The 15,100-nt window shown below is 35.4% G+C and overlaps 1 protein-coding gene across 3 annotated transcripts in view; it reads left to right on the plus strand.

Annotated features, from left to right (window-relative positions):
* Positions 1 to 15,100, plus strand: part of TCEA1 (transcription elongation factor A1) — a 45,073-nt gene that overhangs the window by 18,640 nt on the left and 11,333 nt on the right. For 2 of the 3 annotated variants that reach the window (XM_019729832.3, XM_074318795.2), the window contains 4 exons: positions 2,691 to 2,796; positions 8,553 to 8,640; positions 12,591 to 12,736; positions 14,011 to 14,067. In XM_019729832.3, the coding sequence (XP_019585391.1) occupies positions 2,691 to 2,796; positions 8,553 to 8,640; positions 12,591 to 12,736; positions 14,011 to 14,067 (397 nt within the window). Of the gene's footprint in view, positions 1 to 275; positions 397 to 2,690; positions 2,797 to 8,552; positions 8,641 to 12,590; positions 12,737 to 14,010; positions 14,068 to 15,100 lie in introns of those variants that run through there. The other variant, XM_088799430.1, reaches the window with a different exon arrangement.

Consider the following 15,100-nt stretch of genomic DNA (forward strand, 5'->3'; position numbering starts at 1 on the left):
AATCTTCCCGATTTCTGTACAAAAGGCAGCTGGTATTCTGATAGTGATTGCATTGACTGTGTAGTTTGATTTCATTAGCATTGCAATCTTAACAGTTAAGTCTCCTGGTCTGTTAATAAGGGATGCCTTTCCGTTTTTTTAGGTCTTCTTTAATTTCTTTTTAACAATGTTTTATCATAGCTGTATGTTTTTTTCCTTGAGATTTAATAGCTCTCTTCATATCTTGGCAAAAACTCATGAGTGATCACAGCATGATTTTTTTTTTCCTAGAGCAGAGCAATCTGCTTATTCCCTGTGATGTTGACAGTGTCTCTTGACCTCACTACTCCTTCTGTTTTACCACCAATGTGCAGCTGACTCTCTAAGTCTGCTTAATACATTCTCCATCTTTCCAAGGTAATGTTTTTCTCATTGTATACCTGGTGTTCTATAGAAGCCAGATGGCCAGCCATGGGCAAAGGCACATTTTCTCTCTAGAATTTCATGATGTATAATTTGTCTCAAACTTTTATTAGTGCAGTCAAGAAGTCTGTTTAACTCTACAATTCCTAATTCCTGGAGCACAAAATACTTTTATAGCCTGCTTATTATATCCTGTATATAAATCATAGTCTACGATTTTTAGGAAAAATGCATAGTCTGGGGAATTCTCAGAGGCAGTTCTAGATGAGGTTATTCAAGTAAACTAGCTTTATAGTCCTTTCCTCTGTCTACTTTCTTCTCGTCTTCCCAAGATACCCCCTAAAAGGAAAAAAACACCTACCTCAAATTTTTGTTTTTCACCTACCTCTTCAGCCACATTTCTTATTGTTCTTACCTGGACCATCTCTTCCTTAGATAAGTGTGTTTATTACAGTTGCTGCCTGTATTCTCCATATCTGCCTATATTCTTTGCATGGGTTTTCATAGGTTCTAAGCAGGAAATCATTGACTTTTTAGTGATAAAAATATCCTGTGATAATTGAAAAGCAATCACCCTAGAGCACAGTTTGTTCATGCTTTCCTTATGCCTTTGTTCACTTCTGACCACCTCTGAAAATTCCATTTTCTTTTCCTAATTCTTGTCAACCCCAAGCTTTAGAAGTATATTAGTAATCAGGTTATTTCTTCCACTCATTTCAAAAGTAGATTTTCTTTTAGGCGGTATGTTTGTGCAGGTGGAGATAAAGAAGAGCTGTGAGTGAGTGCTGAGGAAAAGGAGGGCTGCAGTAGTCACTGCCGTGCAGACCTGACACTCAGTACACCAGCGGCAAGTGCAAGCCCCGCTTCTGAGCAGTTAGCTGCTTCCAGTGGGACAGTTCTGGGTCCACACAATTGTGAGCTCTGCTATGCAGCCCAGGCACTTGCCTCTGCAAAGTTTTTTATATTGAAGTGCCTACTTCATCAAGCTGACAAAGTAATGTTTTAGAAAAGTTCTAAAGTTCTAGAAGTATTTTCTTCACTTAAAAAAGTTCTGAGTATCTTATTTTCTAAAGCAGTAAGTCACTTTCTGTGGATTGAAAAAACCAAAACATTAATTCCAAAGCATTTTGGGCCTTTAAATATGCAGAGTCCCCATTATCATTCTGTAATGGCATGTTTCCTGCCTTGCTCCGCTTTCCAAGAGATGTAACACAGTGCACTGACTAAACACCTATTCTAAATTCTTGAGCACAACTTTTGTCATGAATCTCTTTGTTGAGTAGATTGAATAATTTAAAAGGAAGCCTTACATATCCATTTATTCTTCTTCCTTAAAGTTTACAGCAGGGTTCCCTTCTTTTTTTTGCCACTAAGAATTCCTTCTGTTATTTTTTTTTCTTCCATAGACCATATGTTTTGAAAGATTGTCTACTGACAACCTGAACTTACTAAATAATTTATCATTTTTTATTTATCATCCCATAATTGGCCTGTCGTAGCTTTTGTGTTCTTTGAGCACAATTTGAAAACCACTGATGTGCTGGAAAGAGCGTGGACTTTGGGGGTGCACAGACCTGGATTAAAAGTCCAGCTTTACTTATTAATAATGGTGTAACGTTGGGCAATTTATTTATTGGTACTTCCAAGCTCTTCATCTTAAAAATAGGGATAATGATCTTAACTTTGAAGGGTTGTTAGGAAGATTGACAAATATGGATGCTGCCAGCATAATCCTGGGCACATAATATTACCGCATGTTAAATTATATTCTGTGAAGTCCATTTTAATGTCTGTGATTATATGCTGGTTTCAGGCCCCAAAAGAATGCATTTTAAGCCTTTGTAGGTAGTAGTATTTGTTTGGGTATCCTCATTGTAAGTTGTATCAGGTGGTCTAGGATGCAATCTATGTAGAAGAATGTATAGATACACAGGAGGGTCCATCTTAGTCCTGATTGCTTCAGCCTATTTTATATATAAATACAAACTGTTTATATTTTATTCTTGCTTCTTTCTTATGGAAAGACCAATTTCATTTTACTGGTTAACCAGACTTATTACTGTAGCGAGTTATATGCTTGCAGATCTCAGTGATAAAAACCTTGAGTCCAGTGTTTGATCTGAAGATATATGTATCTTAAGTCTGTAGTATACTGTTATAAGAATTCAAATAATTGAAGTTCTTTTCAATTCTCAAATGGAAATAGAAATCTGGGAAAGAAGAAAGTGATACACTAAATTGTCTGAAATAAAATTGTTTCTACAAATTTTTTTGTTGTTGCCTTGCAGTCTACAAGAATCGGAATGTCAGTAAATGCTATTCGCAAGCAGAGTACAGATGAAGAAGTTACATCTTTAGCAAAGTCTCTCATCAAATCCTGGAAAAAGTTATTAGGTATAATTGATCTTCCCTTATATATATTTATGATGTTCTGGTTTATTCACACATTTGGTTTTGCATTTTTTCCTTTATGACTGTAGATATATGAAAATCAATGCCTTATAAGAAGAGTGAGGGGTGTTAGTTTGACCTCTTTGAGGGTTTTGCTTTTCTAAGCTAGTCAAATTTAACGTTTATGTCTTTCCATACTTATAACTGTATTCCCTCTTTAAGAAAAATTTTCCCCCAAAGGGAAGGTTGTCATACTTTTCGAAAAGGATTTTAGAATAATTTTCCAACAGAAAACTTGCAAGAATAATAAAAAAAACTAACATGTATCATTTTTTTTGATACATTTTTAATGTTTGCCATATTTGTTTTTTCATATTCTCTCTTCTCTCTTTTTCTCTATTCACACACACAAACTATTTTTTCTGAACCATTTGAGAATACTTGCATCTGTCATGCTTTGATGCTTAGAATCAGTTTACTTTCTTACGTAATCATAATACAGGAAATTTAACATTGGTACAGCACTTGAATCTACGTGCGTGTTTGCACTTTCGTTAATTGTCACAATAATATCCATTATAGCTTTTGTTTCTCTTCCAGAACAAGATGCAGTCTAGGATCACATATCTAGTTTCCTAATCTGGAATAGTTTTTTAATATCTTTTATGACATCGATGTTCTAAAGAATACAAGCACCCTGCAGCCTTTATTTTTAATAGCATATTCCTTTTTTGGGGCTTATCTGCTGTTTTCTCATGATTCTATCATGCTGTGCACCCACAGTTAGAATACTGCGTGTGTTGTGTCCTTATTAGGGTTTCACATCCAGAGGCATCAATGATGTTAGTTTTGATAGTTCAGTCAAAGTGTACACTGTATAGCTTATTATTTTTCCCCTTATATCTTATAGGCATTCTGTGGGAGATACTTTAAGATCCTGAAACAATCTTGTTCCTCATCAGACTTCCCCATCCCCACACCCCTGTTATTTAGTATCCAGAGTCTTGCCCAAACCACTCTTTTCAGTGACAATTACAAAATAGTGATTTTCTAACTCTTTCACTTCAATATTTATAAATCATTCAGTTATAAGAAAGAACTTTCCTTTTACTTCCTAGTTATTTATTTATCTATCATTAGTGTGGATTCCTATTCTATACAATGGATTATAATCCATTATTCATGTTTATTTTGATACTTACTTTGTCCTAGATTTGACCAGCAGGCCCCTCTGCAAACTGGCTCCTTTGTTCCTTTGACAAGCCTCCTTCAATTTTATTTTTAAATCTTACATTCTGGTACCATAAAATGTCTTGGGCTCATCCATCTTTCCTGCCCCAGTCCTGAAATCAGCCATTTCTTTAATCATATAGAAGAGAAAAATACAAAAAGTGAACCTTTTAAAATTTCAAAGGCAACAATAGTAATAATAAAAAAAGAAAACTGTTACTTATAAGAGGTTGGAAACTAGAAACTAAAAATTATAAAGCCTATAAAATTTTAACAGTCTAGTCTTAAGAGAATTAAATGTAATATGTGATCCTGTATTGGATTCTGTACCAGAAAAAAAATTACTGTAAAGATTCATTATTGGAATAATTGGCAGAATTTGTATAAGACTTCTAGGTAAGTAAACAATATTGTATCATTGTTAAATTTACTTATTAATTACTGCTGTTATATAAATGAATTTCTTTATTCTTAGGGACTATACAGTGAAGTATTTAGGGATAAAGGAGCATGACATCTGCTACTTTCAAATGGTTCGAAAGAAATATGTGTGCACATGATGGTGTGTGAGTGTACATACAACACACATATACTCGGGGTGCCAAAAAAATGTGTACATATTTTAAGAGATGTTTTCTATGTAGTACTTTTCGAAGTAGAGTTGAATTACAGTAGCAATGTGTAGTATGATGTTCTCTCAAAAGATGGCATTAATCAAATGAATGCTAGGGTCACCATACAGGCAGGACAGTCAAAGAAAATGGCAGAAGCACAGTTCAAGGAGTGCAAGACCATTTTGAAGTGGTATTTGAAATTCGAGAATGTTGTGGAAGTAGAAGGACAATGGAGGCGTGAGTATGCAACAGAACCTCTAACACGCCTAACAACTGCATGCATTCGTGATAAATTTGAGACGCTTGGTACTGTGTGAAGAAATTGAAATGGCATGTGCAGCTATAAAAGTAGACACTTTGGTTAAAGTTGCTCAAGTAGTAGTTCGCTGTAATCAGAAGTGTCTGCATGCTGAGCCCCTCTTGTAATTGCAGAAATCAAACGTGAATTGTATGCATCTTTTGTTATTGGTGTGTATTGAGTATTACAATTTTAATACAGTTTGTTCCTTTCTTAAAATGTGTATACATTTTTTTAGCACCCTCTGTATGTATGTATAAGGAAGAACGAATGAATGAATGAGGAAGGAAGTGTGCCAAAACATTAACAACTGGGGACTCTGAATAAAGTTCTTTGTACTGTTCTTACAACATTTATGCGGGTTTCAAATTATTTCAAAATAAAAAGCTTTTTAAAAAAGTCTAGTCTTTAAAGACATAGTGAAACTGTTTATAGTTAATTTAAATTTTAAATCTAATTCCATATTCTAAGGTAATTATGATTAGTCATAGAAAATTGAGAACCACATGCATCCATTTTTATTTCTGGAAAGATGGTTTACATTGTGCGGGAGAAAAGAGTAGACATTACACTTATGCTCATTTAATCTTAAATTTAAAAAAGTTTTATTCTCTTATACTTATTGAAAGTATCTAAGTCCAGTACAAGTTCTCCTTTAAAAACTTTTTTATTTACATTAAAAGATTTACATGTTTATTAAAATTTGGGGAGTTGGAGAAGGAAAAAAAAATCATCCTTAAGTCTATCTAAATGTAACCATCAGTTAACATTTTGTTGCATTTCTTGTCATTTTTTCCCCTGGTATGTGGATTTTGCTACCACTATAATTTTACTTATGCTATTTATATGTATATGTGTGATATATATATATATATATATATATATATATACACACACACATATATATATGTATGTATATATATGTAGACACATATATATAAATAAATAGCATAAGTAAAATTATATATATACACACATATATATATACACACACATATATATACATATATATATATATATATATATATATATATATATATATTTATTTATTTATTTATTTATATACAGAGGGTGCCAAAACAATGTATACACATTTTAAGAAAGGAAAAAACTATTAAAATTGTAAAATTGTAACACTCAATATACACCAATAACAAAAGATGAATACAAGTCACGTTTGACTTGTGCAATTACAAGAAGTACTCAAAGTGGTTACCATCAGCATCCAGACACTTCTGATTATGGCGAACTGCTTGAGCAACGTTGACCAAAGTTCCACTTGTATACATTTTTTTGGCACCCCAGGGGTGTTTTTTTGTTTGTTTGTTTTTACATCATCATCATAATTCATTTTTATTGGCTTCAAAATAATCTGTTGGGTGACTATACCATAATTTAATCACTTGCAGGTTATATTTGTTTTTATGGCTATTACAAATAATATCTTGATAAATATCTTTCTGACTAAAGCTTTTTCTTTAGATTGTTAAGCTAGATTTCTAGCAGATTTACTACTACTACTGCTACTAGGTAGCACAGTTTTGAATAATTAAGATGTGCCAAACATTGATCTGTATTATTGTTTTTTTTATTTTTTATATTGGGGAACAGTGTGTTTCTCCAGGGCCCATCACCTCCAAGTCATTGTCCTTCAGTCTACATTTCCCCAAAAAATAAGACCTAGCTGGACCATCAGCTCTAATGTGTCTTTTGGAACAAAAATTAGTATAAGACCCGGGTCTTATATAGTATAATATAATGTAAGACCGGGTCTTATATTAATTTTTTGCACCAAAAGATGCATTATAGCTGATACGACTAGGTCTTATTTTTGGGGAAACACGGTAATTGTGGAGGGCGCAGCTCAGCTCCAAGTCCAGTCACCGTTTTCAATCTTTAGCTGCAGGGGGCGCAGCCCACCATCTCATGGGGGAATTGAATCAGCAACCTTGTTGCTGAGAGCTTGTGCTCTAACCAACTGAACCATTCGGCTGCCCCCAACATTGACCTGTATTAATGCATTTAATCCTCCCAGCAATCCAGTGTGCTAGGTGCTATTATAATCCCCATTTTATGACAAGGAAATTGAGACACTGAGAGATTAAGCACTGTAAGCACAGTTGAATTGGGGTTAAGAAGTCAGGCGGGGATCTGGTTGCAGACATCTGAGTCCAGAGCTGGAGTACTTCCCTCTAGCTCTGCTATATTGCCCACAATGTGTTTAGATAGATAGTAGGACTATTTTTAAGGTTGTTCATACTTATTGCTCTGCTTTCTGAGGGATTACATCAGTTTTACTGTTCTCTACAGCATTGGATCCTTATTAGATAGTATTGCTTTCTACCCCTTTACTTTTGGAATATTTCTTAGTCTTTGCTATATTCTTGCATGTCATTATTAATCTTTGTTTTCTACCTCACAATACTGTAGCACATTTAGGTTTTAGGGCCTTCCAGGTGAATTATAGAGACTAACAAGGGGCAGTAAAATGAGTATGTGAAAACTAAAGCATACACTAAACGCTATATGGTAGTGCACTTGAATTGTAGTTCAGGTTTGCTAACCCTGACCTTTATAAGTTCTAGAATTGTGATTTGGACCGAACTCTGTCAGTTATTCTCATCCAGAATAGCATATTAGAGTCACTTGAGGAACTTAAAAGTATCCGTGATACTCATTCCTCACCTGTCAGAGATTTGGGTTGAATAGCTCAGGATGGGAGCTTGAACTGAGGGTATGCTTAAAAGTTGCCTAGGTAGTCATAATACACAATTGAATATATGTTCTTCTGTATTCTATACAGAGGGATGTGGTGAATTGAATTATTTATGTAGCTCTTATTACTTAGGTAGGGATCAAAATTTATGTGGTAGATCCAAACATTTTCTGAACCCAGCTTCAAGGCTGTTTTGATTTAAACATAAATACTTCTTTTCAGTGCTTAAATATTATTGCACTGGCCCAGTCTGTTTTACATGCTTTATTTCCCAAAATCTAATTGCGCACCTCCTTAAGTCTTTTTTTCCCCCTCAATTTTTATTGGGGAATATTGGGAGCAGTGTGCCTTTCTAGGTCCCATCAGCTCCATGTTAAGTCATTGCTTTTTTTTTTTTCAATCTAGTTGTGGAGGGTGCAGCTCAGCTCCAGGTCAAGTCGTTTTCAATCTAGTTATGGAGGGCACAGCTCACTGGCCCATGTGGGAATCGAACTGGTGACCTTGGTGTTACGAGCACTGCGCTCCAACCACTGAGCCAACCAGCCTCCCATCGGTGGCTCAATACCAAGCTCAAGCCATTGCTTTCAATCTAGTTGTGGAGAGCGCAGCTCACTGGCCCAGGTGGGAACTGAACCAGCAACCTTGGTGTTATGAGCACCACGCTCCAATCTCTGAGCCAACCGGCCACCCCATCACCTCCTTAAGTCTTAAAGCTTGTGCACTGTGTATTACTTTACATATTACTTGAGTAGCTTGCATACATTTTATTTACTTGTTGAAAACTTAGGATTTTAGGGGGTTTTGTTTTTTGTTTCGTAAAAAGCTTGATAATATGCAGTAATTCAGTTTTGTATTTTTTTTTAACAAATGCTAACAACTTAGGGATTTCGTAAATTTTCAGATGGACCATCAACTGATAAAGATCCTGAAGAAAAGAAAAAAGATACTGCAATTACATCACAGAATAGCCCTGAAGCAAGAGAAGAAAGGTATTTTGCTTTATGGAAATTCATTTATGTTTAAAGGCATAGTTTTACTTGACCATCACCTCCTCCATGGTCTTATGATCCCATATCTGTATTCTTCTATTTCCTAATCAAATGGAATTAGTAATGTATATAGCCAAGTTTTCTGAGGTTTCTTACAAGACTGCCTGGAAATTTAAGAGTTAGAAGACACTACATAAATAGAAGAAATTATTTACATTGTACTCATCGAGTTTAATTGAATAGAATCTCTGGGATAGCATTACGTACTAGAATTGACAATGAAGGTACTGATGAGGGATTCAAATGGTTAATCTTCTATTTACCACATTACTTTTTTAGATTTTTTTATTTTTTGGCCTTGGATCCAGTTCTCCTTTTTATGTTTATTTTTCTTCCCAATTTAGCTATTTGTCATAAGAACTTAAAATGTGAAGTTCAGTAACAAAGGGTTCAAATTGTTTCTCAGATCTTATGAGTCCTTTGCATTTATTCTTTCCTATTACATATAGTGGACTGTGCCATATCCAACACATTGATGTAAAAGGCAATATGCCCAGTAGCTTAAATACAGTTCCTCTGTTCTTGGGGAGCTTGTAGTTTAACTCTTGACATTGATTTAGAGCAATAGTTCTCAAAGTATGATCCCTGGAAGAGCAGGGAACCTGGTAACTTGTTAGCAAACCAAATTCTTGGCCTCTACCCTGAGACTACTGAATCAGGAATTTGGTTGTGGAGCCTAGAAATGTTTTTAACAAACCCTTCAAATGATTCTGATATGCTCAAGTTTTAGGCTACTTATTTTAACTTCATTTATTTCTCAATATTTTCCCCAAATAGATAATGTACTGTTCATTTTTTTAGTAACAACAACAACAAAAAATCCCATACACTGCTATTTTACATATTAGTACTAACTGAACTTAACGATAAAATAGGTAAGCTAAAGGTAGGGTTAAACACTAGTTACTAATAAAATTTAGTTTTTCTAACTATTTTTGAGATAATTTTAGACTTTTAGAAAATTACTTGTTGCAAGGATGTTGCTAACCTTTTTTGATATCAGGGATTATTCATTATGAATTTGTACTAACTGGACAAACAATTAACCAGGTTTACTCTTTGGAAGTGCTGAAAAGGCTGCATGAAAGTTAGACGACCTGAACTTTTTGCCAACAATCCACGGCTCTTGCATCACGACAATGCACCAGTTCACAGGGCACTGTCTGTGAGGGAGTTTTTAGCCAGTAAACAAATAACTGTATTGGAACACCCTCCCTACTCTCCTGATCTGGCCCCCAATGACTTCTTTCTTTACCCGAAGATACTCAGCAATGAAGAAGTATGTAGCACTTTTTCTAGGATGAGTTCGTGAACTTAATTGTCAGACCTCGTATACACACACTGAATATCACTACGGTCATCTTCAAAGTATTCCCCTTGGGAAGCTATGTACCTATGCCAGCGCCTAGTCCACCCTCAAAGCAATTTTGGAACTCTTTTCGGAATGGCCATCAGAGTTGTCGTCGTATTACCCTTGATGTCCTGAATGTCATCAAAATGTCTTCCTTTCAATATATCCTATATCTTTGGATAAAGAAAGAAGTCACTGGGAGCCAGATCATGTAGTGAGTAGGGAGGGTGTTCCAATACAGTTATTTGTTTACTGACTGAAAACTCCCTCACAGATAGTGCCGTGTGAGATGTTGCATTGTCGTGGTGCAAGAGTCATGGATTGTTGGCGAAAAGTTCAGGTTGTCTAACTCTTTAACACAGCCTTTTCTGCTCTTCCAAATAGTAAACTTGGTTAACTGTTTGTCCAGTTGGTTCAAATTCATAATGAATAATCCCTCTGTTATCAAAAAAGGTTAGCAACACCCTTTTAACAAGTTCGCGAACTTAACTGTCAGACCTCGTACACACACACACACACACACACACACACACACACGTTATTCTGAATCAAATAGGAGTCATTTGCAGGTAGGCCTTTTATGCCTCTAAATGCTAAATACAGCAATGTGTATTTTCTAAGAACAAGGTCATTTTCTCACATATAGCCATAATACAGCTATCAATATCCAGAAATTAACATTGATACAATACCTGTTTTCTAATCCACAGACCTTACTCATATTTCAACAATTGTTCCACTGTCTTTTACTGCAAGGGGAAAAGATTTTTCCTAAATATCATTGAATATCACACTTTCCATTTAGTTAGTATAGCTAGTTTACTCTGGAGTAATTCTTCAGTGTGTGATTGTCCTTCATGACATTGATAGCTTTGAAAAGTACAGGCCATAATTTGAATTTTGGATATAAGCTTCTAATTGTCTAACCTGGTGACATTCAGAGTCACTGATTTAATGCCTTGAATATAAAATATAAAAATATAGACAAATATTTTAAATAGATATTAAAGGAGGAGTAAGTTCTTAGTATATTTTTATCAGTTTTATGTAATCTAAGTTTTAGGGATAGAGCCGGTATACTAAAGCATAGAATTGTTATTATGAAGTCTGATCAAGTGGTAAGGTGGAAAACTTCCTCTCTTTCTCTCTGTGAAGAAAATTTTAAGAAAAAAGTCTGAGGTATCATCTAAAGGAGATACAAGTTTAGCTCTAAGTGACTTATAGCTGAAAAGGGTTTTACACGTTGTAAAATTATGTTTTTAGATGTTGGGTGTAAGAATTTAAGGAGAAACTAATATGATTAAATGCTTAGGAATGAGTCATCAGAATGTAAAAAGTGGGCCAGCAGTAGTTAAGTTAGTAAGGGTAAGGCTCCATCGTCCACCGGGACAGTTTCCAGTGGGTGAGCTAAGCATACTGCTACAGACACAGATGCAAAAGCATATAATTGAGGCATTTAAGAAGGGGGACTTTGAATTGTTGGTTTGTTCATTGATTTATCACTGAAAGGTAGCATGCTATGTACTAGGAATACATAGAGGAGGAAATCCTAGTCTTTGCTCTTGAAAAGCCCAGTCTGGAAGGGGAGAATATATAAAAAGTCACCATAATACCAACCTGTGTGCAGACAGTACTTTGAGAGTACAGAGGGGAAATCAGAGGCAGCTTCAGGAAGGAAATGACTAAGCTTAGAAGGTATGCAGAATGGCCGTTTTCCCCACAGTGACCTGTTTGTGAAGTTTGACAATGGGTTATATTTGGGAGAGAAGGCAAGGAGGTATCGCCTTGCAGCAGTACAGCAAGTTAGATCTATGCGGGATGAATGATTTACGTCTTTGGAAAGGTTTACGGCAACTATCTCTAATGTGACCAAAGTTAACTGAAACCCATCAGAAAAGTATTTTGATGAAAATCTAATATAACATGTTAATCAGAAGCAGTTGAAATGATTACATTGACTGGAAAATTATTAAATGGTCCTGATTGACTTGATGTTTCTGGGGAGAAATTAAGAGACATTGTTATATTCTCACAGCTCACTTCTCACTACACATGATTTTTATCCTGAAGGCGGTGTTTTAAATGTAAAACTCATTGGTTGCCTAATTGGAATAGGGTTTTTCAGACATTTTCTCTCTCTCTCTGTTTTTGATTCAGAGCTATCATATCCCTTGGTGCCATCTCCTCGCCCCTCTCTTCATAACCAAGATCTTTGCTTTTCGTTTATTGTATTGAAATGTAACGTGTATTTTCTCTTTTAAAAATATTGTTTAATGTTTAAAAGGAGAATCAAGGTAAAATGTTTAGTTGGTTAAAAACAGACATGACACTTGTCTCTCTTATCTTTACTAAAATTTTAACTTCTTTTTAATCTATATGCAGGCAAAAATTTTTAATGTCACTGAAATACTGTCATTTATTTAGGCCAAAAAATTATGGTTTTAGACAGTGATAGTAATGATATTACTTTGAGTTTTTCCTGATTTCATTTTGGTGGTGTGTGTGTGTGTGTGTGTGTGTGTGTGTGTGTGTATTTTAGTAGCTCCAGTGGCAACGTAAGCAGCAGAAAGGATGAGACAAATGCTCGAGATACGTATGTGTCATCTTTTCCTCGGGCACCGAGCACATCTGATTCTGTACGGCTAAAGTGTAGGGAGATGCTTGCTGCTGCTCTTCGAACAGGAGGTAAGTTTAGTGTACGTTGTTTCAGTGCTGAGTCCTTTGATTGCCAGCCCCCACCAATGCCATGTGCTCCTCCATATTTCTGTTTTACCAGCAGCATCCTGTGGGTAGCTGCCTCCACTGCTGAACTCCGGGAAGAGTTGTTGCTAATAGGGGGACTACAGGCATCCTGGAGCCTCTGTCTGTTACTTTGTCATTCCAAGAAAAGATTCCTTCTACTATGTGTGTGTTTCATAGTCATTTAGACTTTTTTCCACAGCTTCTTTTCCCTCCACATTTAGTCTGCAAACTAATTATTCTGCCCCCCGCCCCAACCAGGTTAATACTGTATTTGGGTCCCATTGTTAAATGTTAATATGACATATAATATGCAAGTTTTTGTATTCATAATTCCATTTTCTACTTTTTTTAAGTAGAAAAGATATATATATATATATGTTAGGTTGGTGCACAAGTAATTGCAGTTTAAAGGTTAAAAATAATTGCAAAAACCGCAATTACTTTGGACCAACCTAATTATATATATATATATATATATATATATATATATATATATATATGAGTTTTAATTTGAAGGTATCTATTCTTATGTAAAAATTTGTCTTCAAAGTATCATATAAAGAATATTTCTCATCTTAAATACAAAATTCATCTTTTTTCTATTTTACTAAACCATGGTTAGTATAACCTATTTTACTCTTTATTCTGTACTTTCTACTTTGATTCCTTTACTGTCATATATATATATATATATATATATATATATATATATATATATGTATATATATATATATATATATATATTTTTTTTTTTTCTTCCTAGTTTCTTTGTATGTCCTCCTATCCTTTCGAATATTTGCATAGGAGTCTTCTGAGTGTGTCCGTATATGTGATTTGCAGATGTGAGACGAATGGTTTCTTTGCGATGAAACCTGTGTCACAGGAGACAAAACAGTTCTTTCTATCACTTTCTCTACTCTGCTGGAGCAGCCAGACTTTATGGAGTTGTGAACTGAGGAATTACTGCTAGATCACTTACCTCCCCACTCCTGAGGGATAGGGGTCATCAGTGCAGAGTACTGTGGACATTAGGTGAATGCAGAGGAGGAGGCCGGTGGGGAGTAGAGAGACCAGATTCTAATGAAACTGAAATAGATTCCTTATAGATGGCAAATGGGGTTGAAGAAACACTAATGCAGTTTAATTTACTCTGTTGAAATTTTTGTTTAATATGTTACAATCACTTATTCTTGGCAATACTTTGTGTCTATGTTTAGATGACTACATCGCCATCGGAGCTGATGAGGAAGAATTAGGATCTCAGATTGAGGAAGATATCCTTTGTGTGTGTATATGCATGATTGTTTTAAGTAATCTGCTAGATTAATTACAAATTTTTCTTCATGTATAGAATTTTTTAAAAAAAACTTTTATTTATTTTAAGTGCGTTTTTTCCAGGACTTATCAGCTCCAAGTCAAATAGTTGTTTCAATCTAGTTGTGGAGGGCGCAGCTCACAGTGGCCCATGTGGGGATCGAACCAGCAACCTTGTTGTTAAGAGTACCGCACTCTAATCAACTGAGCCAACTGGCCACCCCTCATGTACAGAACTTTTTAATTTTTATTGTATTCAGTTTCCATCTTGCTTCTATTGTTTTGATAGCAAAGGAGGGCACCATCCATGTCATTTTATTCTTTTTGTTCCTGTCATTCAAAAGTAAAGCACACAGTGTTGATAGTATTTTTATTTTTCTGCCTTGCAAATTGAGAATAAATCATTTTGATTCAAGTTGTGCAAAAGGCTGTGGAAAACACAGACACTAGTAACAGTGAAGTACGGTTTCACATTTGGGGGAAGTTAACAAGCACACATAATCCCCTGAGCTCATTATCTCGGAGGGAAGTGTGTTTATGCTGGGCACCATGGAAAGGGCTTGGGGAAGGGCCCTATTTGTAGGTATGGGAAGCATCTAGGTGACATCTAGGTGACAGTGTGATGGGGGACTCTCCTGGTTGAGGAAATAGCCTTGTTAGAGACCTCCTCATGGGCTCAGCCTCTGCTATGGCCTATTCTTTTGAGAAGAATCTGCTAAACTAGCTTCTTGCTGAGCCAAGGGAGGAAATAAACATTTAGGGCCACCATCAATGGTTTCTTCTCATAAGGTCCCCAAGGGAACTGTGTAGTCATTGAGACTTTTAGGATCCTTGTTAGAAGTTGGGTTTGGGCAAGTTAAAGCTTGTATAAGTTCAAGCTCTTTTTTAAAACTTTTCTCACTAAGTACCTGAGTTACGTTTTGAAACCCTGTTAATATGTATGCTTCCGGCATTAAATATTGAGAAGAAAGCATTGCTCATTCACAGTCTAGA

The sequence above is a fragment of the Rhinolophus sinicus genome, chromosome 7 (assembly GCF_057876585.1).
Source record: "Rhinolophus sinicus isolate RSI-liver-muscle chromosome 7, RSI-T2T, whole genome shotgun sequence".
Classification (NCBI taxonomy): Eukaryota; Metazoa; Chordata; class Mammalia; order Chiroptera; family Rhinolophidae; genus Rhinolophus; species Rhinolophus sinicus.